At 34.0% G+C, this 26,386-nt stretch overlaps 2 protein-coding genes across 2 annotated transcripts; one reads left to right on the forward strand and one right to left on the reverse strand.

Moving 5' to 3' along the window:
* Positions 1-7,123: 7,123 nt before the first annotated feature.
* Positions 7,124-10,495, forward strand: LOC135127095 (high-affinity choline transporter 1). The gene is made up of 5 exons (XM_064053421.1): positions 7,124-7,364; positions 7,623-7,790; positions 7,837-8,529; positions 8,580-8,901; positions 8,950-10,495. The coding sequence occupies exons 2-5, from the start codon at positions 7,625-7,627 to the stop codon at positions 9,539-9,541; spliced, it is 1,773 nt and encodes a 590-aa protein (XP_063909491.1). The 5' UTR covers positions 7,124-7,364; positions 7,623-7,624; the 3' UTR covers positions 9,542-10,495.
* On the reverse strand, positions 10,491-15,054 carry LOC135127096 (pro-resilin-like). Its single transcript, XM_064053422.1, has 3 exons — positions 14,912-15,054; positions 14,583-14,649; positions 10,491-11,981 (listed from the first exon to the last, which is right to left on the reverse strand). Exons 1-3 carry the CDS (start codon positions 14,930-14,932, stop codon positions 10,594-10,596), a joined length of 1,476 nt encoding a protein of 491 aa, XP_063909492.1. The 5' UTR covers positions 14,933-15,054; the 3' UTR covers positions 10,491-10,593.
* Positions 15,055-26,386: the final 11,332 nt, after the last annotated feature.

Here is a 26,386-nt window from a genome sequence, read left to right on the forward strand (position 1 = left end):
CCGAATAAATCATATCTAAAATGTACAAAATATGATGAGCCTGTACTTGTCATTTATCACTCCATTCATATTTTTTGGATTTGCATATACAGAGTGACTCAAAAAAATTAATGAATGCGTAAATTTATTTTATTGATTTAATCAGGAACTACAAAACCGAATGCTTTGAAATCTTGCAGATGTTTTAAGGTTATAAAGAGCATAATAAATTTTTAGTCAAAATATATTTGGTTATCTTCTACAAAAAACTGATGACGTCAGCTCAAAAGTTTGCCGAATAAATCGTATCTAAAATGTACAAAATATGATGAGTCTGTACTTGTGATTTATCATTCCATTCATATTTTTGGATTTGCATATGCAGGGTGACTCAAAAAAATTAATGAAGGCGTGAATTTATTTTATCGATTTAATCAGGAATTACAAAACCGAATGCTTTGAAATCTTGGGAATATTTTAAAGTTATTATAAGCATGGTAAACTTTTGTTCAAAATGTATTTGTTCATCCCTCCTAAAAAAATTGATGACGTCACCCTTAAATTTTGCTGAATAAATCCTATCTAAAATGCAAAAAATATGATGAGTTTGTACTTGTGATTTATCATTCCATTCATATTTTTTAGATTTTCTTAAGAGGTGGTTCAAAAAAATTAATGAAGTCAATTTATTTTATTGATTAAATTAAAGGCAACACTTATTATTAGTATTACACCCCAACCAACCCAATTTGGTAGACACAAAATTTGTTAAAGGAAAAACTCGGTTGAAACATAAGGGTAGCACGCTTATTTACATCGACTTTAACATTACAGACCTGCATTTGTTTTATGCGTTCACTTGATTCCGCGAATGTGAAATAGACATGTTTATAATCAACCAATTGTGAATTTCACCGTCAAGAATTAAAATAAAACCCAATGTTTTATATAATAAGCGGAAGTCGAAGCAATAAAACCGACGGTCGTTTTGTTTACAGTTTCTGTGTTTGGCTCTCACGTATGCTGTTACGCCTGTCATCTTAAATTAACAATGTTTATACATACACGATTTTCAGTTGCCTCTGATACCTAGGTATACGTGAGTAAATTGTTTCGTTATTTTATTGATTATTACAAATCAATATTCAAACGACCCAATTCATTTTCCCGAAAATTTGAGAATATAATAATTTTATTCTTAGTATTACACTACATCTATCCCAACTGATATACGTGTCCTTGCAAAAATGTTGATGACGTCATCGCAATTTTTTTTTAAATTCCCACTACAAAAATGTAATGAGAAAAAAAACACAATAGGCATGCAGTCGTCAAGTTTCCGACAGCGAGGGAAGTACTGTCTAAACTCTTTAGACCAATTTTTTGTTTGAGTATTTATCTTAAACTTTGGCACTCTATTGTGGAATTATCGCACTTAACTTAAATTTTCAAAATATCTGGTCAGTCCTCCGAATGATTTTTATGGCTGCTTAAAGGGATTTTTCTTTCTCAATAATATAATGTTTCCACCAAAGAATAAAATCCTTCCACTTACATTTCTGTCTTCTGGCTGATCAACCAACCAACTTTTATGCTTTATTCTCCGAAAATGACACATTTAATCATTTATAGTAGGTATTTACTTGAATAATATTATAAGTATCTTCTTCTACTTGAACCACTCAGTTTTCAACAGGAAGCTTCATCTCGATCTTCATTATTATCTAATCTCCTTGATCTTAAATTGGATCCAATCGGTTTTTATCTTTCTCCAAGTTTTCACAGTCTTATATAACTTCAAATCTCTTACCATTTGAAATTTTTTAATGTCTCAGAACTCTAAGAATACGAAATTACTGGACATGTTATCGTAAAATTTTGGATATATTCAACGATACTGTGTACAAAGTAAAACGCAAATCAAATTGATGTTTCCACCAAAAATGTGATGACGATCATTAACAAGCTTATCTGCCCAACAAAATAAAATATTCCTGCCTTAGAAATTTCTATCACATTTCGGTAATTTCCAGCCGTATCGGAGAAACGCCAAAACCAAGAATAATGTGCTGGGATATATGATTTACAGTTGATGGATTTACATAATCTGAAATCGAGTTTTCAGAGCAGAACTTGTCGTTTCGCATTCACATTTATTTTCACCGCGAAACATAAAATAGATGAGCATATATGTGACTGTTGTACTAGAAAGTGAACAAGAACAAAACCTAGACACAGTATCAATCGTTCCATTTTTAGCACGTTCGTAGTAATCCACACACACACAGCAAAAAATATTTATTTTTGTCAAAGCTTTCCGTTTTAGTTATCGTTGCAGTGGACATTTTTACGCACAAACCACCGCTAACTAAGTAAAAGCATACATGTTTAGTTCGTTTTATTGTGCTATAAATCTTCTCTACACCGCGAGTGGTTATTTATACCAATTAGAAAGAAAAACACAAAATGTAAGCGCGGAAAAAACGTATTTTTAACTTTGCAGGTCAGGTATAGAACTTATTGATCCTCTGCACACCTTCATTCATTACCGTTCGTAATTTATGTGGAGTGCGTGATGGAAGGATCTCGCCGAACTACACGTTTCGTCGTTGCGTTGACAGATTTACATAAAATGCTTTGGAAATGAAAGCACGTTTTTGTTACGTTAGAGGTAAATGATTATTGGCAATCGGAGATGACTCGCTTCCTTAAAAATCTCGTAGTTAATTGCCGCTATTAAAGAGAAAAAGGTGAAAGGTTGCAATTTTCTACGCAGATGTAACACAAAATGGACATTTGTTAGATCGGTTCGCGAGATAAGGAATTTTGTCAAATTTGTTTAGCGGCGAAGGTTATTATGATGGATGCGGAATTTGATGACGGTATTAATTATTCGTGGAGAATTTTCGGGTAAATTATGTTAGAAGATGTGACCTGAAATTCAACCAGGGTGTTGTTATTGGGCTCGTGAGCGCAATATGGTGCTTTCGTGTTGTCATAAGCATATTTGATTGAGTTCCACAATGGATTGTTTATAAATTGGTTACGCTTTTTATAACGGAATATTGTGTGTTGATCAAATACGTTTTGATCGATATAATTTTAGTTTACGTTTGTCAGCGACAATGTGATCAATTTTTCATTTGGATCCGTTTAATTTATTGTCTAGCTTAGTGACTACTAGTTGCGTGTTTACAGAGACACGTTGTTTAGTTAAATTAACAGAATTAATGAATGCTGTTCTAAATAAATTACTTTTCGAACGAAAGGGTAATGTGTTGTTCAATATCATTTTTTCAGAATTTTGAAAAATCAAAATTTTTGGAAAACAATTTATTATCTCTTTTAACAACATTATGAATCATTTTACCGAAAAAGTTCAGCAACGGTACTTCAGATAACAAATCATGTACAAAACACAAATTGAAAAAAAAAGATGTTATTTAGTTAATACTCAAAAAGTAATTGCCACAGCAAACACTCAGGAGATACAGATTAACTGATATGTTGCCGAGTAGTTTTCCTGTGCTATTGTGATATTTATATCTACCAAGTTGGTTTAATTTTTATCAGATTTTTTTAAATACAACTAACGATAAAACAGAGCCAATTGATGCTGAAATGTGTTGGATCATTATCAGATGTTTTTTACTTCTATTTTGTTGGTTTGTTTTTGCTTGCTTCCAGAGTTTACAAAGCAATTACAAATTAAAACGTTTGAAAACGATGTAAAGCTATTTTTTTTCTTTTTTGTGGGGAATGTTGTAATGGATCGGGCTTAAAAATGATAAAAGTGAGCCAATAGTGAGTGATGTTTTTCACCAAAATAATAACCCCAGTTTCTAACGTAAAACGACTCCTTTCAAATGTTGAAAAAATAATTTTCTGGAAAAGCAAAATTGTTGGTTTGTTCTTTTGCTTGTTTCCAGAAAAATGTACAAAGGAATTGCAAATTAAAGACACTTCAAAACGATATAAATCGCACTTTTTACTTTTTTTGTGGGGAGCGTTGTGTCGGATAAGATTTGAAAAATATAAAAACGAACAAATAATGAGCAATATTTTTTACGAAAATAATAATCCGAGTCTCCAAAATGACATTGTTTTTTTTTGTTGGTTTGTTCTTCTGCAGAATTTTCAAAGTAATTGCAAATTAAAGACGTTTGAAAACTAAATCACATTTTTTGTTTTTTTTTTTTGTGGGAAGTGTTGTGGTGGATCAGGCTTAAAAATGATAAAAATGAGAAAATAATTACTGATATTTTTCACCAAAATAAAAACTGGAGTCTCTAAATTGAAATTACTACTTCAAATATTGAATTCTGTAGCGATTTTCTATCTTGCGCTAAAATTCAAGTGAAAAAATAATTTTCTCGAAAGATTTTAATTATATTTTATTCATATGTTTGCTTCTTCTGCTTGCTTCCAAAAAGTTTACAAAGAAGTTTCAAATTATAAATGTTTAAAAACAATGTAAAGAATATTTTTTTCTTTTTATTGGGGAGTATAGAGGTGGATCAACATTGAAAAATATAAAAATGACTAAATAATGAGCTATATTCTTTACCAAAATAATATCCAGAGTGTCTAGAAAGTGAAAGTATTTCTTCTAAATCTTAAAATCGGTTGCAATTTTCTAATTTTAAAAACGTGGACCGAAATTCAAATAAAAAAATGAAAATAAATTATATTTTGTTGGTTCGTTTTTTGCTTGTTTTCGGAAAAGTGTAAAAAGCAACTGCAAATTAAAGACATTTGAAAACCATGTAAAAGTATATTTTTTACTTTTTTGTGGGGAGTGTTATGGTGGATAAGACTTGAAATGTAAAAATAAATAATCTAAGTGCCTAGAGTGAAAGTATTTCTTCCAAGTATTAAATTCGGTTGCACTTTTAATGTTCTGGAAAAATAAAAACATAAAATATTGCCATTGGTTTTTATAATTATTCCACCGAGTGTCTCAAATTTCATGTATCAGGTTTCTTTTTTAGTTGAGATATCGATATGAGCTGAACAAGCAAATAATAGAGTAGTAGGCAAAGTCATAACACTAATTCCACGTTTTCTTAACGCTTTGTAGCTCCTAGAGTGCGAAAAAGAAGGTCCTCCGTTTGAGTATGTCTTTCGACAAGTAAGTCGTCCCTGAATCTACAAGACAGATCACCATGAAATTATGGGTTACATTAGGCTAAAACGCTAACCAAAATTTGTTGTCCATTTCCACCAAAAATTTGATGACGCAATCTCAAAATTATTGCCCATGTAGGTTTTTGGAAAAAAAAACAAAATTTTGTGATATATCTGCTTTAAATGTATTTCACACTGTCCGCGTCTGATTAGCGTCCGAGCTTTTAGAATGTGGCAAACATTTATTCCACTTTTAATAAGCAAAATCGCTGTAAAATATAAGCTATTTCGTATTAGCAAATCGCCTCAAGATAACCTTTTAACATAATTTTAGAATTTCACATGTCTCCAACATATGTAGCACACTCTGAAGTTACTTCTTGGCTGTACTTGTGGTTTATGAATCTGCTTTGATTATTTATCTTTGGCATATTTTCGTAAAAAAAAATTATAACAACGCCGTATAGCTCATTTGGCAGATTCGTTGCCTCCATTGGCTCCTTTATTTTTCTTACATGTTGACTGGTATTATCTGTATATTTTTTTTCTAAAACACTGGATTTGTGATTTTACTTCAGACAATCTAGAAAATTTTAGAAATAACCCACAACCATTTAAAAATTTAATGGATTCGTTAAAAAAAATAAATAAATAAAGAATGTTTTTAAACAATTTGAGCCGAAACAACTTAAAAATGCCACAATATTTTTCTAGTAAGTAAGGAAAATGTGAAAGTTTATTTTAGAGAAGTTTAAAACGTTTTTAGAATTGTATCTACTTCTAAGGAAGTATTGTAATAGAGTACGAGAAAGTAGGTCCCTGTTTCCGTCTGTATGTGTCGAATTTCATAGACAGTAATCTTCGAAACTACCGAAGCGATTGTTGTCAAATTTTATATGTATATTAGGAGTATCGTGCAGACAGTATCCTTTATTTTATATTTCCTATATTTGTGATTTATGAATAGCCTTGATTTTTTACATCCAGATTTTCGCAAACAAATCCAAATACAAATTCAGTATGAAGGATTAGAATATCTTAAATTAATTTTATTTTTATTGTCCTTATGTTTGCCTGATATTTATTTATAAAATACAGAAGAAAAATATAAAACAAATAAATATCTAAGAATTTTCTTAATTTCCCATTTGTTTTCAGCTAGAAATGATTGTACACGAACATTCTTCAAGTTAAGGTTTTGACCTGTTTTCGCATTGTTTTATTGATTTATATGTGAGAAAACGCTATATTTTCAGCCGTTTTTAGAGGCCGTTTTTAACATTTATTGTTCCTTAAATTTTTATTATTATAATTTACATGAACATTGAATAAATACTACCCCAAATGTTTGTACAACTAATCATTTTTTGTTTTGTTTATTTAAATACATTTTAAAGCCGCAGACAACCCTTGGTACGTTAGCTAGCACAATGTTGTGATTCTCGATTAACGCCTCATTACCCTCGTGTGGTAATAGTGGTATTATCCCTCTTAAAAGATAAATAACTGTTAATCGTGTACGACTACGAACGTTGTTAAGCCTAAATGTCCCGCATTCAACCCGATAAAATTTAAGCCCCTCTTCGCTAAAAATCTTATAATCTATTCATCGGTCCAAATCGAACATCACCCTTAGACACCTGCTCAATAAATAATTACCTTAAATCATTCCTACAAAGGACCTTTCGCCCCGACCTAACAAACCTTTTCCCGAATTAGTAAACACCCCCATTAAAATCCAACACAAACAGAGCGAATTATTGATGAGCTTACGTTTACAAGCGAAATAATCAATAAAACGAACAAAAAGCCGAATTCCACAAGATAGTATCGAGCGAATGTTGTCCTTTCGGCTGACCTTAGTGGTTCGAAAGCAGCGAGTGGGTGGCAGGGTGGGTTTCCTTCACCATCTCCAATGGGGCAGCTGCGCCAACTCTTCACCGAGGTGAGTTCCATCCAATGGGACGCCTTCCTCGTTGACGTCACGGAGGATCAATACCTGCTGTGGACCAGGACAGTCGTAGCCGTGAGCGCGTCAAATTTGTATGTCTTTGGGGTGTCTGTGGTGCGTGTGGCTTTGATGAAGTTAACAAGCGCCCATGTGCGGGCTAGCGTTTAGAACACGGAACAGTCCCTCTCAAAAAACTTCGCTGCGTTGGGGCGACTGTTGTCTACACGCATCTATGACCATCAGGGAAACCCACTGAAGACGACGATTTGCTGCTTTTTTGCCAAAGGAAAACGCTTGGGTTGACCAGGTAACGGGACTGCAACGGACGGGGTTGGACCCCCACAAAAAACGGATTTCGAAAATTTTTCCATTTTCGTAAGGGTAAAGTTGGTGTTTTGACGAGTTGAGTATTTGTGGTGCAATGCGTTCTGACGAAACTAATTATCACAACAAAACTTTCCTTTCAAATGTAGTTAAGTCGAAATATTCTTTAATTCTGCGGCGGTCCAATCCCGAAAAGTCGCACTAGCGTGACGAACAAAAGCCTCTTAATCCTCTTTTGTAGCAATGATTAACATAGCGGGTGTCATCTCTATTATCATCTTTTACGTTCTCATTTTGGGTGTGGGGATATGGGCGGGTCGCAAAAAAGAGGCTGGCAACGATTCCGAGGAAGAGGTGATGTTAGCCGGACGGAACATCGGCTTGTTCGTCGGCATTTTCACCATGACAGGTACTTCCCCCAATCTAAATTCCCCTAAGTCACTAACCTGTTGTAGCTACATGGGTGGGCGGAGGCTATATCAATGGTACGGCTGAAATCATATACACGACGGGTTTAGTTTGGTGCCAAGCACCCTTTGGTTACGCGCTCAGTCTAGTGTTCGGGGGGATTTTTTTTGCCAATAAAATGCGTCAACAGGGTTACATCACCATGTTGGACCCTCTTCAAGACTCCTTCGGGGAGAGAATGGGAGGTCTTCTCTTCCTTCCGGCTCTTTGTGGAGAAGTCTTTTGGGCTGCCGGAATTTTGGCAGCCCTTGGGGCTACCCTGAGCGTCATCATCGACATGGACCATAGGACCAGCGTCATCTTCAGCGCTTGCATTGCTGTTTTCTACACCCTCTTCGGAGGTTTATATTCCGTAGCTTACACCGACGTTATTCAGTTGTTTTGTATTTTTGTTGGTCTTTGGATGTGCATACCGTTCGCTTGGAACAACGAGCACGTGTCGCCCTTGTCATCAATGAACGTCGACTGGATAGGCGAAATCAAGAAAGAAGAGTACTTCTACTACGTCGACTACGGGTTGTTGTTGATTTTCGGAGGAATCCCTTGGCAGGTCTACTTCCAACGGGTTCTTTCGAGCAAATCGGCAGGCCGGGCTCAACTCTTGTCGTACGTCGCGGCTTTCGGGTGCATCCTTATGGCGATACCACCGGTACTAATCGGCGCGATTGCTAAAGCAACCGGTACTACCTCACCATTTTTAATTTTCCCGAGCTAACCCGAACGGTTTCAGCTTGGAACGAGACGGGCTACAAAGGGCCGTACCCTCTCACTACCGACGAGAGCAGCATGATCCTACCAATGGTACTCCAGTACTTGACACCCGACTTCGTCTCGTTCTTCGGCTTGGGTGCCGTTTCAGCCGCTGTGATGTCTTCAGCCGATTCTAGCGTCCTCTCCGCCAGTTCCATGTTCGCACGGAACGTCTACAAGCTGATCTTCCGACAGAAGGCGTCTGAAATGGAGATCATATGGGTGATGCGCGTCTCCATCCTCATAGTAGGCGTACTAGCAACAATCATGGCTTTAACTATTCCTTCCATTTATGGTTTATGGTACTCCAGCCAATCCCTCAACGACGCTTTCTAATCTTCTTCTTCCAGGTCTATGTGTTCCGATTTGGTTTACGTTATTCTTTTCCCTCAGTTGTTGATGGTGGTCCACTTCAAGAACTACTGCAACACGTACGGAAGTCTCGCAGCCTACCTCATTGCTTTCTTGGTTCGCTTGTCCGGCGGCGAACCACAGATGGGACTCGACGCCCTTATCCACTTCCCGGGATGGGACGAAGAGAACCAGCGTCAACTTTTCCCGTTCCGAACGCTAGCGATGATTATATCTCTGATCACGCTGATCGGGGTTTCGTGGTGGACGAAGTGGGTCTTCGAGACGGGAAGGCTTGCACCAGGGTACGACATTTTCCACTGCGTGGTCAACATTCCGGAGGATATACAGAGGGTTGGAGAGCCAGCTGAAGAGGGCGAGCAGATGTCGGTGATGGCGTCCGGGGCTATGGGTAAACTGTACGGTGCGGCTACCCTTGTAGGGAAAGACGAGAGGAATGGAAGGATAAATCCGGCGTTGGAGGCTGATGACGATGTTTTACCTTCTGATATTGAGAAGCTGAGGGGTTCGATTAGCAGCGGTGGGGGTATTAGGTCGGGTACTAATCCGGATATACAAACGACACTTTGATTGGGGTAAACATTTGTCTTCTGGTTGTAATAAAAGTGTTAGAAGATAGTAGGTGCTATATAGGTGTAAAGAGCCATTATATTACCGCTGGCCGGTTTTGTTATTTACTTTCGAGAGTATATCCGACGGTTTTATTTGTTTTATTTGTTAGTCTTCAACGAAATGTATTTTCACGTCGTGACATCGAATTTGTTGAAAGCTCGTTGGAAGAAACGTATACATATCGGGGAATTGAGTCCTATCACGTAACAATACATATCACTGTTGCTCCTTAAGTAATTCTTTAGAGATGTTTTTATATATGTACATATCTAGAAATAACAGTATTCACTGAGAGCCGTAAGTAATCGTTTGTTGAGATGTTTGGATTACTAAATATTTATTTATTCTAAATATTTTGCATAAATGTATTTCTAATTGTCGATTTTTTGAAATCTTGTCGGTGTGTTAAATGTGATGGAACAATAATTAGCAAATTATTTAAACATAATTAAAGTGTTTTATTTAACAGAGATAAAAGACTTACCATTAAAAATTAAAAGTCAAAATATATCATCCTGACAATGTATTATAACAATAATAAATCCCATTGTAATTTATTTATTAAAAAAAAAGTTGTATATTTTTCTCATAAATTTTATGAGTGTTTTGATTTGCGGTTATATGGATAACCTATCTTATGTTATTCGTGGTAAATGTTATATCTCACATGATAATGTACATTGAAACTGTAGCAAACTGTTACGACCACTGTTGTTGCTGTAATATATAGAATAAAAAAAAAATAGAAAATTATATTTGGTATGTTGTGTATACTCATTAAGTATAGACTGTTAAAACTGTATAACAGCCTTTGTCGTAAGTCAGAATGTTCAGTGTATATATAACATAAAGCTCCTAGAGCGTTAGCAATAGAAGATTGTTGTAAAATATACAATAAAACCCGAAGTAATAAAAAAAGCATTTTATTTATACAAAATTCTGGTTAGCACTAATACTGCACATTCCTTAATAAATTAATTACTCTATTTATGTACAAGTGGTCCGATTGCTTAGTAGGTGTATCCGCCGTTGCTAGCGTACGATTGTCCTCCGGAAGATGGAGCCCCGTAGCTCTGAGAAGGAGCAGAAGGAGCCCCGTAGCTCTGAGATGGAGCAGAAGGAGCACCATAGCTCTGAGAAGGCTGGCTTCTGCCGCCGCCGAAGCTACCATGTCCGCCGCTAGATCCCCCGAATCCGCCAGACCCTCCAAAACCTCCATGTCCTCCATTGTTGCGGCCAGACGGAGCTCCATAACTCTGAGACGGGGCACCGTACGATTGCGAAGGCTGACTCTTGAACCCGTTTCCACCAGATGGGGCTCCATAACTTTGAGAAGGTCTGCTAGCGTGACCGTTTCCGCCGGAGGGAGCGCCGTAGCTCTGAGAGGGCTGCTGTCTCGAATACGAAGAGGAACCAGAGAATCCACCAGATGGAGCTCCGTAGCTCTGAGAGGGACGGCCACCAGAGGGAGCGCCGTAACTCTGGGAAGGAGCAGATCCGTGACCTTGGGAGGGGGCACCGTAGGACTGGGAAGGAGTACGACCCTGAGAGGGAGCACCGTAGCTCTGGGAAGGAGCGGAACCGTGACCTTGAGAAGGAGCACCGTAGCTCTGGGAAGGAGCGGAACCGTGACCTTGAGAAGGAGCACCGTAGCTTTGGGAAGGAGCGGAACCGTGACCTTGAGAAGGAGCACCGTAGCTTTGGGAAGGAGCGGAACCGTGTCCTTGAGAAGGAGCACCGTAGCTTTGGGAGGGAGCAGAGCCGAAGGAGTTACGACCTTGAGAAGGTGCTCCGTACGAGCTAGAAGGAGCACTGTATTGTCCGGAAGATGAACCGAAGGATGATCCCGAGCTCTTGAAAGAAGAAGTCACAGGGGTTCCGTAGCTAGTGGAAGGGGGCAAGTAGTTGCTTTGAGGTTGCGATCTGCCACCAGATGGAGCACCGTAGGATTGTGAAGGAGCGCCATAGTTTTGGGAAGGAGCAGATGATTTGCCGAAAGATCCAGAAGAACCTCCGTTGTAGGATCCAGACGAAGATCCGCCGAATGAACCGGAAGACCCTCCAAATCCACCGGAAGATTTACCGAAGGATGGGGCTCCGTAGCTCTGGGAGGGAGCGCCGCCGCCGGATGGGGCTCCATAGCTCTGAGAGGGAGCACCACCACCACCACTACCACGACCGAAAGAGGAGCCGCCGTGCGATTGGAAGGAACCTCCTGAACCACCGGAGCCGCCGTGGGATTGGAAGGAACCTCCTGAACCACCGAAGCCTCCAGAGGGAGCTCCGTAAGAGTTGGATGGTTGAGGAGCACCGTAGTTACCAGAAGGTTGTGACCCACCGCCTGGAGGCAAGTAACTTCCGGAAGGACGGCCGGAAGGATATCCTCCAGCTATGGGTGCTAGAAGTAAACAGAATGTTAGGTTTACGCGGATATATTTGACACTCAAAGCACGACTCAAAGAATGAGATTTTTTATTATAGAATGACATCACAAAAGAAAACAAACAATATTGTAATAACTATTTTTATTGTTCTATTTATACTTGGGTTTTTATCATTTATGTGAAATCAATAAATACTAAAGAGTAATTTAAAACGCGTTATAGAATTTAGATTTTTTTAATAAGGTAGTTTGTAAAACACCTTCGCAATCGAGGTAAAGTAAAGGTGTAGAAATCAGTATTTTATGTCAATGTGTTGGCTTCGCACTAAAACGGAATTTTTATAAGAAAATTACACTATTATGACGGTCATAACTTTCATAATTTTTTTTTATTTTAAAAATATTTTACCGACGTATTCATAATTATGAATACGGACTTGAATATTATAGACCTCGAATTTTCATAAATCGTTAATTGATAAAACGCATTTTAAGTGTTTTATTGTGATTTCATTACTTTTTTCTTAAAAAAGTCTTTTTTTCTTAATTTTGAAATTGGCAGTTGAACGTTTATAATCATGGCAAGCATATTATGCAAAATTTTCAATTTTGTGTTTGTGTCACCAAAATTTGTCGCTCCCACCAATCATGGGATAATGTCATCTTTTTTACATAGAATAACATACTCACACACTTGTAGTTTATGAATACGTGTTGCGTTTTTACCGTAGACATTCAGGTTTTTGGAAAAAAAATAAAAATTATACAACAGCATTTTGCAGTTTGAGATTGAAACTGCGAAATCAAATGCTCAAAAAATCAATGACGTGTTAAATTTTTTCTCGAGACATCCAGATTTTTCGAAAAAACAAAATTTTATACCCACACTTTACAAATTAATTTAGAAATTTCAAAAGCGAATGCTCTGGAATCTTGCAAGCATTTCAAGGTAGTCAGAAACATGGTCAATCGTAAATTAAATTTTAGTCATTTTACAATTTTGTCGAAAAAAACATTATTTAAATTTGAAAAAATGAGATGCTCCTGTACTTGTGGTTTATGAATCCGTGTTGAGTTTTTACCCTAGATATTTAGATGCTTGTAAGAAAAATCAAAAGTGGATAACAACAACAGCAAAATTAAATTTTGTGTCTAGAGCGTCCAGGTCAACATTAGCCACTTTGAGAAGAAGGACGAAATTGCTAGAATTTTATATTCGGTTTGAAAGTCAATTTTGCCATATTTCAATTATTGATGATTTCGAAAAAATTGTAATAATTTTAAAAGATGGGGCCGAAAATAACTTCTAGGAGTCAAACTACAAAAAATGTCTTTAGGCTAATTTTCCAAGGCGAAAAATGTTAAAAATATTGAAAAATTGAACTTTTTGAAAATTTGACAAAATATTTAGAAAACATTCTCAACGTGCTAATTCGAAAAATATAAAGATTTTATTATTCTAGGACAAGATTTTCAAAAAAATGTCTTGATGTAACTTGGTTTTGGTCGAAAAATCATCAAACATTTTACAAAGTAGGTACTGAAAATTGAGCTTTTAAAAAAAATGGCCTAAAAATCCATAAAAATTCTGGAATATAGATCTCGACGTGCTCTAGTGTATTCGTGCTCCCTGACCAAAATTTTCGAAATAATCGGCTGAATGTAAAATTTTTTAAAAATTCCAAAGTTTCCCACATTTCCGATTCTTCATTTCTGGAAAAGTGGTAGGCCTTTTCCGACAAAATGGATCCGAAAACAGCTTCTAGGGATCGAGATCTATACGAAACTCTCTAACTAATTTTTGAAGGTGGTCGAAAAATGAAACGACGTCGTCAAATTTTTATATCTACGTAATATCAAAAATTTCACAACTGTTAAATCAGTAGTTTCAGAGTAATAAAAACAACAGTAGACCATAAAGAACAGGTCGACCGAACGGGGGAACTATTTTTTCGTATTAATAAAGACTTTGATCAACCAATGACCTTTCTTTGAGTTTGACATAATGTTAAATTTTCATTTGGAAAATCGTCCTTAGGAACTTTTTTCCAGCTAAATCTTTGAAAATTTATGAACAACTAATATTTGATTTTTCTGTCTAGGGCTATAATAGAAGTTTTTGAAAAAAAAATAAACAAAAGAGAATGACGCATGAACTGGAAAATTGTCGAAAGATGAGAGTTGTAGTCCAAAATTACATTTGTTGTCGTTCTTTTTGGTATATTTAAAATTGTGAACGTTGTTTGACATTCTTATAATAATTCGTAACCTCGATATTATTCGGGGCACACTGTAAATCAAACGGAACTGCGGTTTGTTTAAATTTCTTATTAGCTAACATACGCACAACTGGAAAAAAGTGCAGAAACGCAAAGAAATTTAAAACAAAAACAAAAAATATGTAAGCCATAGACTTTAACGATACTTTAATAGCGTGTTGTCAACTTTCATACCGTTTTTCCTACTTCGTGAAACAAAACGTTAACAAAATTTACGTTAATGTGACATTTGCCTAGGCAGAACTTAGAGGTAGAAATTTGCAATACAAATCCCGAATTACAATTAATTTATGCAAACAGCAAAAGAACAACAAATTAAATTAAGTGGATTACTTACCGTCACGCTTAGTGAGCTGTCCCCCAAGAGATCCATTCAGCAAACAACACAGTGCAAGTGTGCAGCTCTGGAAATTAGATAATCATTACAAAACCCTAATTAAATTAATAACAACAATAAAATTTTGAAACAAAATTCAGCCGAAAATTATGTAAAGCACAATACATGTTAATCCCGAATTACGTAAAAAGTGCTAAACACAACAAAGAAAGCATATCTTTGAATGAATTAGACGTAATATCCGTGCTAATTAATTTCTGTGGATCACTATCTTTTTATCAGATACATTACTACGAAAATTAAAGAGAAAAATTTAAATAATCACTGACCACTAATTTAAAAGAACTCATGCTTGCTCGCACTTGCACACACTAAATAGTAAACGTCGGAAGGATGTCTTCGGCGAAGTTGATGGTTGATGAAGATGCTCGCAGGTATTTATAGATCCCCACAACTACACCGGGTGAAAGTGTATTCACATCTTCGTTGATATGTGTGGGAGATGTTCCAAAAGAAGGCCTTGCACTGTCTTGTCTAAAAAACTGGAGGGATGATTATTATGACCTTGATATAAAAATACACACAGGTCTTGTGCAAACATTGACGTTACTTGCGTTATGTAGTCTTACCCACGATGCGATTCACAATAATTCTGCGGAATCAATTGTTGAATTTAGCATGAGAAACACAATCCGCATTTTTGTACTCTATTAACGGTAATCGACCTATCAATCAATTCGTAATTAAATTCTTCATGCACTGAAAACCTCCTAATCGAGCACGAACTATCGCAAAGCTTAAGCAGGTAATTGAATGAATAATTAAGTAGAAAACCTCAATTGTCACGATATTTGAAGTATAAAAATAATTACTTCGTTACAAAAGAAATGCAAGTTTTTATTTTTAGGCCACCAAAGTAATTGCATTATTTCTTAAGCAACGCTGCCTTTTATTGTACCTTAAAGTTTGCAATAGAGTACGCGACAAGTGAAGTATTTACTTACCTACATTTTAATAGATAAGAAAAGTTTTACGACATTGTTTCAATTGTAATTACATGCATCGAATGGAAATGACTGAGATTACCCGCTGTGGAGTCATGACTTATGTCTGCAATAACTACGTTGTGTTAATTTCAAAAAATTAAATTAACAATTAGCATCTAATCGGAACAATAAAATAATTAATCGATGATCTTGTGTAACCCAGTTGCAACAGACATGGTGACTTTAATAACACAATTTAAAGAGTGCTCTCATAGTTTCATAACATTGTTAAGCGTTTTTTTTGACGTAGAAGAAGAAGCCTTTTCGATGTACGTTTATATTAAGCTCTATTGTGCTTCCGAGTCACTTAGACAAAAGTTATTGATTATTATTGTTCGAGTTTATTAAATTCGACGAAATTTGATTCCACTGACTAGCCACGGCAGGAAGGAAGTAAATTCGAGGAAGTAATAAAATAAAACGACGAAAAAACATATTTTCGTGTGCGTTTCGGTCTATTCTTCTCGCTAAACACACTTCCAGCTTAATTAAATTCTATTCAAGAATCTGTTAAACAAAACAAGTAAATTTCCGAGCGGTGTTGTTCAAAGTGAGGAAAATATTAACAGTTTGGGCGACCTTAACCCAAAACGAACATTTTTACAAATTTAATGTAATTATTGCTCTCTTACGGCGCGTCAACAATAGCGGAATAATAATAAACGTTTTCAGAGTTTTGCGCAATGTTTGCGGAATATCGAGAAATTAACACGTTTATTGAGATATTCGAACGCATGTATAGGATTACATTGAATCTGATTGTTTGTACTTGTGTTTTTCATTGGCAAAAACCGTGAGGTGTAATTTGGTTAATTTAATTTTCGGAAGACATGCAATGTGAGGAAATAACAAGGTTTAAGGGCAATTAAGATAGTAATTAAAAGAAGTCTTGCTTAATTCGCTAGTTGAAAAATTAGTTGTGTCAATATTAGAAGCAAAATATCTGACTGTCCTACATTTTTTTTTACATTTTTTTCATATAATATTAATTTTCAACTAAAAAAGGAAACGATAATTGAAATCAAAATTACAGATTTAATATTTATATAATTTTGGTTAATTTTGTAATTACCAAATAATTGATGTTTCGTGTTTTATCATTGTCAGTGTGTCGAAGACATTATGAGATATGAGATAATAATCTACAAAATTTGATAATTCAATAGGAAAAACTGTATTGTGGTGTCCCGATTTGAAAAAGAAATTTCGTGCTAGCAATAAAAACAACGCCACGAAACCCCATTAAAGATGAAAAATAACTCCAATGACCATGTTTTAGTACGTTTGGGGGCACTGCAAAAAAATTACCCTTTGATTGGTAATTCTAATGAGTTTTCTAAGGCAGTGAATTCGCAAACACGTGTTAATTTTGTTTTATTCTTTGTATATTGACAGTATATACAAACTGTAATAATAGAACGTTTTTTTTACTTTCGACTTCTAGATTTTTGGCAAAAAATCAAAGTTGCAAAACAACATTTTTCAAGTTAACTTAGAAACCACAAATCCGACTACTTTGAATTGCTTTGAAATGTTGCAAGTGTTTTAAAGTAAATCGCTAATCAACTTTTTTTAGTGTGGTCATATTTTCTTATTGTTCTTTATTTTTGTTCTTTTCTTTGCCATTTTTTTGTTTCATGCTTTTCTCTCATCTTTTTCCTTTTCTTTTTTTTTTTCGTTAAACTTGTCTGGTTTTCCTGAAGCTTTTTTTCCCTATATTGTGGTGCATTTTTGGCGTTTTTACATCTCTTCATCGCTTTTTTTTCATCTGATTTTGTCGCACTTTTTTATTACATATTTATCTCACTATTTCCGGGTTTCAAACTTTTTGGCGCAATTTTTGTAACCTTTTTGTTGTCGTTCTGTTTTTTTAGTGCTTGTTTTGGTCGCATTTTTGTTCCACATTTTTTTGTTAATTTGATTTATAGATTCTTTTGGTGCTTTGTTTTTTCGACTTTTTACCAAGTTATTGTCTTTATTTGTCGTTAATCTCGTGGCTTTGGTAGTTTTTTGTCGCTTTCGTTTACTTTTTGTATTTTTTGTATTTTTTTTACATTTTTTTTTTTTTAGCTTTTTAGGTACTTTTCTGATGAGTGTTTTTTTGTGTTGTGGTTTTGTAATTTTTTTTAGTTGGCTTTTTGTGACGCCTTTATTTTTGGGATCCTTTTTGTTCATTTTTTTTTCTCATTTTTTGCCTTTTGTTTACTCTTTTAGCATTTTAGGCTCTTTAACGATTTTTAACCTTTTTTGTCGCTGTTTTGTCCTTTTTTCACTCTTTTGGCATTTTGTTTGTACCTTGCGCTTGTTCGATGCCTTATTTTTTCCCTTTTTGCCGATTTTTTTGCAATTTTTTTTGGTAGTTTTTAAGACCAATTTTTGCGTTTTTTGTGTTTTCGGGTACTTTTTGGCTTTCCCTTTTTGTCTTTTTTTGACGTTTTTTGGAGGTTTCTTTCGTTTTTACTTCCCGAGCGTAAGCAAAGGAAGTATTGTAATCGAGTCCGTCGGCCGACTCTCTACTTTTACGTTTTCTCGATCTTTCATGACCCCTAGAAGACGAAGAAATAGGTCTCCCATTTCCGTCTGTCTGTCCGTCCGTCTGTCCGTCCGTCTGTCCGTCCGTCTGTCCGTCCGTCTGTCCGTCCGTCTGTCCGTCCGTCTGTCCGTCCGTCTGTCCGTCCCTCTGTCCGTCCGTCTGTCCGTCTGTTGTCCCGGATTTTTATTAGACAGATAATCTCCGAAAGTACTCGACCGATTGTTGTGAAATTTTGTACTTATATTAAGAATATCATGTAGATGGTAAAACGCTAACCAAAATTTGTCTAATCATCCCCACCACTAATGCGATGACGTCACTTCAAAATTGTACATAGTAAATGGGTTTTCAATTGTATAAAATAACATAGTCCTACACATGTAGTTTACAACTCTGAATCGACTTTTCACCCGAAACGTCCAGATTTTTGGAAAAAAAATCAAAATTATAAAACAACATTTTGAAATTTAATTTTTAATCTGCTAACCAGAATGCTTTGAAATGTTGCAGATGTTTTAAGGCTATAAAGAGCATCATAAATCTTTAGTCAAAAAATATTTGCTTATCCCCTCCAAAAACTTGATGACGTCAGCTCAAAAGTTTGTGGAATAAATCATATCTAAAATGTACAAAATATGATGAGCCTGTACTTGTGATTTATCACTCCATTCATATTTTTTGGATTTGCATATACAGGGTGACTCAAAAAAATTAATGAATGCGTAAATATATTTTATTGATTTAATCAGGAACTACAAAACCGAATGCTCTGAAATCTTGCAGATGTTTTAAGGTCATAAAGAGCATAATAAATGTTTAGTCAAAATATATTTGCTTATCCCCTCCAAAAACTTGATGACGTCAGCTCGAAAGTTTGCCGAATAAATCATATCTAAAATGTACAAAATATGATGAGCCTGTACTTGTCATTTATCACTCCATTCATATTTTTTGGATTTGCATATACAGAGTGACTCAAAAAAATTAATGAATGCGTAAATATATTTTATTGATTTAGTCAGGAACTACAAAACGGAATGCTCTGACATCTTGCAGATGTTTTAAGGTTATAAAGGGCATAATAAATGTTTAGTCAAAATATATTTGCTTATCCCCTCCAAAAACTTGATGACGTCAGCTCGAAAATTTGCCGAATAAATCATATCTAAAATGTACAAAATATGATCAGTCTGTACTTGTGATCTATCACTCCATTCATATTTTTTGGATTTGCATATACAGGGTGATTCAAGAAAATAAATGAAAGCGTAAATTTATTTTACTGATTTACTCAGGAACTACAAAACCGAATGCTTCGAAATCTTGAAGACATTTTAAAATTATCATAAGCATGGTAAATTTTTTATCAAAACGTATTTGGTCGTCCCCCCTAAAAAATTTATGATGTCACCACAAAATTTTGCTGAAAAAATCCTATCTAAAATGTACAAAATATGGTGAGTCTCTTCTTGTGATTTATCATTCCATTCAAATTTTTTCGATTTGCATATACAGGGTGACTCAAAAAAATTAATGAATGCGTAAATTTATTTTATTGATTTAATCAGGAACTACAAAACCGAATGCTTTGAAATCTTGCAGATGTTTTAAGGTTATAAAGAGCATAATAAATTTTTAGTCAAAATATATTTGGTTATCTTCTACAAAAAACTGATGACGTCAGCTCAAAAGTTTGCCGAATAAATCGTATCTAAAATGTACAAAATATGATGAGTCTGCACTTGTGATTTATCATTCCATTCATATTTTTGGATTTGCATATGCAGGGTGACTCAAAAAAATTAATGAAGGCGTGAATTTATTTTATCGATTTAATTAGGAATTACAAAACCGAATGCTTTGAAATCTTGGGAATATTTTAAAGTTATTATAAGCATGGTAAACTTTTGTTCAAAATGTATTTGTTCATCCCTCCTAAAAAAATTGATGACGTCACCCTTAAATTTTGCTGAATAAATCCTATCTAAAATGCAAAAAATATGATGAGTTTGTACTTGTGATTTATCATTCCATTCATATTTTTTAGATTTTCTTAAGAGGTGGTTCAAAAAAATTAATGAAGTCAATTTATTTTATTGATTAAATTAAAGGCAACACTTATTATTAGTATTACACCCCAACCAACCCAATTTGGTAGACACAAAATTTGTTAAAGGAAAAACTCGGTTGAAACATAAGGGTAGCACGCTTATTTACATCGACTTTAACATTACAGACCTGCATTTGTTTTATGCGTTCACTTGATTCCGCGAATGTGAAATAGACATGTTTATAATCAACCAATTGTGAATTTCACCGTCAAGAATTAAAATAAAACCCAATGTTTTATATAATAAGCGGAAGTCGAAGCAATAAAACCGACGGTCGTTTTGTTTACAGTTTCTCTGTTTGGCTCTCACGTATGCTGTTACGCCTGTCATCTTAAATTAAGAATGTTTATACATACACGATTTTCAGTTGCCTCTGATACGTAGGTATACGTGAGTAAATTGTTTCGTTATTTTATTGATTATTACAAATCAATATTCAAACGACCCAATTCATTTTCCCGAAAATTTGAGAATATAATAATTTTATTCTTAGTATGACACTACATCTATCCCAACTGATATACGTGTCCTTGCAAAAATGTTGATGACGTCATCGCAATTTTTTTTTAAATTCCCACTACAAAAATGTAATGAGAAAAAAAACACAATAGGCATGCAGTCGTCAAGTTTCCGAGAGCGAGGGAAGTACTGTCTAAACTCTTTAGACCAATTTTTTCTTTTTTTTTTGCGTCGTTAGTATTTTGTACCTTTTTTGATGAGTTTTTTTCTTTTTTGTGTTATGGTTTTTGTACCTTTTTTTAGATGCCTTTTTTGTGTCGCCTTCATTTTTGGGGTCCCTTTTGTCGATTTTTCCCTTTTTTTGCTTTTTCTTTTTTAGCATATTTAAGGCTCTTTTAAATTTTTAGCCTTTTTTCTTGCTGTTTCGCCCTTTTTAACTTTTTTGTTATCTTTTTTGTAGCCTCCGCTTGTTCGATGTCTTGTTTTGACTTTTTTTTTGTCGATTTTTTGTATTTTTTTTAGTAATTTTTTAACACCAATTGCTGCGTTTTTTGTGTTTTTTGGCACTTTTTGGTTTTTCTTTTGTCTTTTTTTATGTTTTTTGTAGGTTTCTTTCGATTTTTTTACGTTTTTCGTCTTTTTTTTTGTGTCGTCATTTTTTTGTAGTTTTTTTGATGAGTCTTTTTCTTTTTTGTGTTGTAGCTTTTGCAGCTTTTTTAGCTGCCTTTTTGTCTGGGTTTTATTTTTGAGGTCCTTTTTGTCGATTTTTTTCTCTCTTTTATTTTTTGTTTTCTTTTTTTAGTATTTTTAAGGCTCTTTTAATTATATTAACTTTTTTCTTACTGTGTAGCTCTTTTTTCACTTTTTTGGCGTTTCTTTTGTAGCTTACGCTTGTTCGATGCCTTATTTTGTACCTTTTTGATCGATTTTTTGCAATTTTTTTGGTACTTTGTAACACCAATTTTTGCGGTTTTTGTTTTTTTGGGCCCTTTTTGGCTTTCCCTTTTTTTGTCGTTTTTTGTGACGTTTTTTGTAGGTTTCTTTCGATTTTTTACACATTTTTTTCCTTTTTTTATGTCGTCATTTTTTGTAGCTTTTTTGATGAGTTGTTTTTCTTTTTTGTATTGTAGTTTTCGCAACTATTTTAAGTTGCCTTTTTTGTGTCGTCTTTATTTTTGAGGTCCTTTATGTCGTTTTTTTCTCTCCTTTTGTGCTTTTTGTTTTCTTTTTTACCATTTTTAAGGTTCTTTTAAATTTTTAACATTTTCTCTCGTTGTTTTGCCCGTTTTAACTTTTTTTAATATCTTTTTTGTAGATTGCTTACGCTTGTTTGATGCCTTATTTTGTTCCTTTTTTGATCGATTTTTTGCAATTTTTTTGGTACTTTTTAACACCAATTTTTGCGATTTTTGTGTTTTCGGGCACTTTTAGGCTTTCCTTTTTTGTCTTTTTTTGACATTTTTTGAAGGTTTCTTTCGATTTTTTTACCCTTTTTTTTCCTTTTTTTGTGCCGTCATTTTTTTGTAGCTTTTTTGATGAGTTTTTCTTTTTTGTGTTGTGATTACTATAGCTTTTTTTTTCTTTTTTAGCATTTTAAAAGCTCTTTTATATTTTAACCTTTTTTTCTCGCTGTTTTGTCCTTTTTAACATTTTTTGATATCTTTTTTTGCAGCTTGCGCTTGTTCGATGCCTTATTTTGTCCCCTTTTTGGCCGATTTTTTTGCACTTTTTGGCGTTTCGTTTTCGTCTTTTTTTGGCGATTTTTGTAGGTTTCTTTCGGTTTTTGTACGTTTTTTTTTCCTTTTTTTTTGTGCCGTCATTTTTTTGTAGCTTTTTTGATGAGTTTTTCTTTTTTGTGTTGTGATTACTATAGCTTTTTTTTTCTTTTTTAGCATTTTAAAAGCTCTTTTATTTTTTAACCTTTTTTTCTCGCTGTTTTGTCCTGTTTAACATTTTTTGATATCTTTTTTTGCAGCTTGCGCTTGTTCGATGCCTTATTTTGTCCCCTTTTTGGCCGATTTTTTGCACTTTTTGGCGTTTCCTTTTCGTCTTTTTTTGGCGATTTTTGTAGGTTTCTTTCGGTTTTTGTACGTTTTTTTTTTCTTTTTTTTTGTGCCGTCATTTTTTTTGTCCTTTTTTTGGACGATTTTTTTCTTTTGTGTGTTGTGGTTTCTGTAGTTTTTTTTAGCTGTCTGTTTTGTCTCACCTTTGCTTTTAGGGTCCTTTTTGTCGATTTTTTTTCTCCTCTTTTGCTTTTTATTTTCTTTTTTAGCATTTTTAAGGCTCTTTTAAATTTTTGAAACTTTTTTCTTACCGTTTTGCCCTTTTTAACTGTTTTTAATATCTTTTTTTGTAGCCTGCGCTTGTTCGATGCCTTATTTTGTCTCTCTATTTGGTAGTTTTATCACCAATTTGTGCGTTTTTTATGTTTTGGGACACTCGGGTTTATTTTTGAGGACTTTTTCTAGATTTTTTGCTTTTTGTTTTCTTTTTTAGCATTTTTAAGGCTCTTTTAATTTTTTTAAACTTTTATCTCGCTGTTTTGCACTTTTTTTGGTATTTTTTTGTAGCATGAGCTTGTTCGATGCCTTATTGTTGGGTATGTGTGTTTTCTGATATTTTGTGTCTTTATTTTGACGGTTTTTGTAGGTTTCTTTCGATTTTTTAACGTGTTTGATTCTTTTTTTTGTGGCGCCATTTCTTGTAGCTTATTTGATGAGTTCTTTTTCTTTTTCAAGTTGTAGTTTTTGTAGTTTTTTTAGCTGCCTTTTTTGCGTCGTCTATATTTTTGAGGTCCTTTTTGTCGACTTTTTTCTTCTTTTTTTTTGCTTTTTATTTTCTATTTTAGCATTTTTAGGCTCTTTTATGTTTTTTGACTTTTTTTTCTCGCGGTTTTGCTCTTTTTTTCAGTTTTTTGTCATTTTTTTGTAGCTTGCACTTATTCGGTACCCTATTTTGTCCCTTTTTTGGGCGGTTTTTTTGCAATTTTTTTGGTACTTTTTGGTCTTCCCTTTTTGTAGGTTTATTACGATTATGTACTGTGAAACTCTGGCGTATTCGTCAACACGTGTTATTTTTGTTTTATTATTTGTAAATTGATAGTTCATATAGTTACAATAATGGAAATGTTCCCATAAACACGTGGCAAGAAATTCATTTATTCAGGCTCAGGTTAGTTTAGTAACAATATATCTAAAGTTTTGGATATTTTTACTTAAGATATTATGTTATCCACATTTCATAACTTCTTATTTGAGATTTGTAATAATTCATTCAAGAGAGTTGAAATGAGAGACTTTGAAAATTATCATCAGTTAAATTAATATCACCGTGCATTCGAAAACGGAAGAGCTTCAATATTTTCTTACAGGTTTAATAATTTCTTAGAGCTTGGGTTTGAACATTTATTGTCGAATTATTATTTATTAGATTTCAACCATATTTAATATGTGCCGGTTGTGTTTTGCTTAAAGGAGGCTGAGTGACGGACTACACGTTCAAATTAAGAGCTTTTCTCTTCTTGCTCTTGTTCACATGAATGTTTATCTGCAATTTCCAATTTTCGACGGTAGTGAATCACGCCGTCTAGCTGACTGCCTCTTTTGCGAGGATGGAATATGTTATAGCTGTGGTTAGGACAAAAAGACTGTTCAAATTTAAATTCGCCACCAGTTATATATTAGCATCCAGGTAGGTATTTTAATAAATTTTCAAATATTTGTATCAATTTTAACACTTTTTTGAAATTTGAAGAGGTTTTTTGCTGCTAGGAAACAAGTTTCCTTTCTAAAAAAGAGGAATAAATAATTTTGTGTGGTCCAATAATAGTAATCTTAGCTATTGTTGGGGAAGTAAAGAACAATTTTCAAAATCGACCACAAAAATAATTCAAGGACTCGGAAGCGTTCAAATATAGTAATTTTTAGTTAATTCAACCGCTATTAGAGCAATATAGACTAATTTAAGCTTGAATAGACGTATATGTGAGCAAAAAATTGATTGTTGCTCCGTTTTATATGACTTGTTTTATGAAAATTGCTGTTTACATCGATGGAATTTTTATAAAAATGATACCAAGCACAGCCAAGCTGTCTCGTTTTGCCTGGTCTATGGAAAAAGTAACCTTTGATATTTTCGACGTTAATAATAGCATGTCAGTCGTAAGTAGGTAATGTGTTTGTGTTTATTTTTTGTGCTTCAATTGTAACTGACATACAACAATTTTCATGTTTATTTAAGTTATGTTATGTTAAACACAATTTGTCTGAAAGTTATTGCAACTATTAATTAAAATGGCATATTTTATTATTATTAGCTACAAAATCAATGAACTGCACAAAATTCATGAACGTTCTCTTTGCATGTTTATTCTTCACTAAACTGACAGCTTTTAGAAATCTGTTATGGTGAAAACGTGATTTAAAAAGTTGCGAATCACGAAATGCGTCTATCGATTGTAGGCTAGAATTGAGTCTTTTATTGTTAGTCTGATTATGAAAAGAAATTAGTTTTTAAAATGTCAGAATTGCGCTTTCGAGTACAGTTAAAACTTAACTGGGGTAGTCTACAGATTTTGCACAAGGGAGATTTAATCTAATTTCATTTCCACTTCGTACATTAAAATAATGATGGCGAGAACACTTTATTAAAATGTAAAAATCCATATTTCAGCTGTAGCCTCGCGGAAATAACAAATTGGTTCTTATTTCAGCTTTTAAAATCGATTAATACAAATTTATATTATCACTTAATTTCAGCAACTCGTAAATTTTGCAATAATCAATTTATTTTTTAATTGGACGTATATTCCTAATTGTTATTACCAATTTAGGTAGTACTTATTCTAAAGTACAATTAGCTTACGTAAGATAACCGAGACTAAATTAAAAGAAATTGTATTAATTATATTTAATAGACCTTGAACACGGACGGTACTGGTAGAAGAGTACCACCCGATAGAGAATAAGAAAGTAATTTTGTCTTTGCATGTATGTGATAGCTAGTACCTTAAAAAATCACGCACGACTGTATTAAGTAAAGGTGTTCATGCTCATCAAACATCAAGGTAATTTTTAAGCATAGACTGTTATAAAATTAATGATTTTAACAAGGTAAGCGTCTGTTAAAGTACCCAATTACTGTATGTATGAAGTCGCAAATAAGTCTAGACTGTGCGTTATTTTAGGGTTTAGATTTGCAGTTATGATTAAAGAATCACCTGAGATGGACATAGAGCACGATCTGTAATCAATTTTTTTTTATTAGGTGGAAGAATTATCTTTGGTACATCAGTACCGCTGATAACAAAAGGAAAAGTACATAAAGAAAATGAGTCACAGCACTATGTATTTTTCCAAAAAACGGACATGTAGAATTAAGAAATCGGCATCGAATTATCAAAATTTTTGGTGATTAAATAGTTCCTATTATTGGGAAAAAATTTTGAATTGATTGAATTGCTTACTTCAAGGAACAGTTACAAAAAAATCATGTTAAAACCAGAAAATGCAAATTTAAAACATGATAAGTCGTAATCTTAAATCAGCGCCATTTTCATATCGCCGTTACACAATAGGTTGTACTATAATTTGATAATGTAGTACTATTGTATTCCGATAAGTGTGTATGAATGCTGGATATAAAATAAATTTCGGT

Source organism: Zophobas morio, unplaced genomic scaffold (genome assembly GCF_036711695.1).
Source record: "Zophobas morio isolate AGI-343-1 ecotype UQ-CSIRO unplaced genomic scaffold, CSIRO_AGI_Zmor_V1 ptg000011l, whole genome shotgun sequence".
In the NCBI taxonomy this organism is placed as follows: Eukaryota; Metazoa; Arthropoda; class Insecta; order Coleoptera; family Tenebrionidae; genus Zophobas; species Zophobas morio.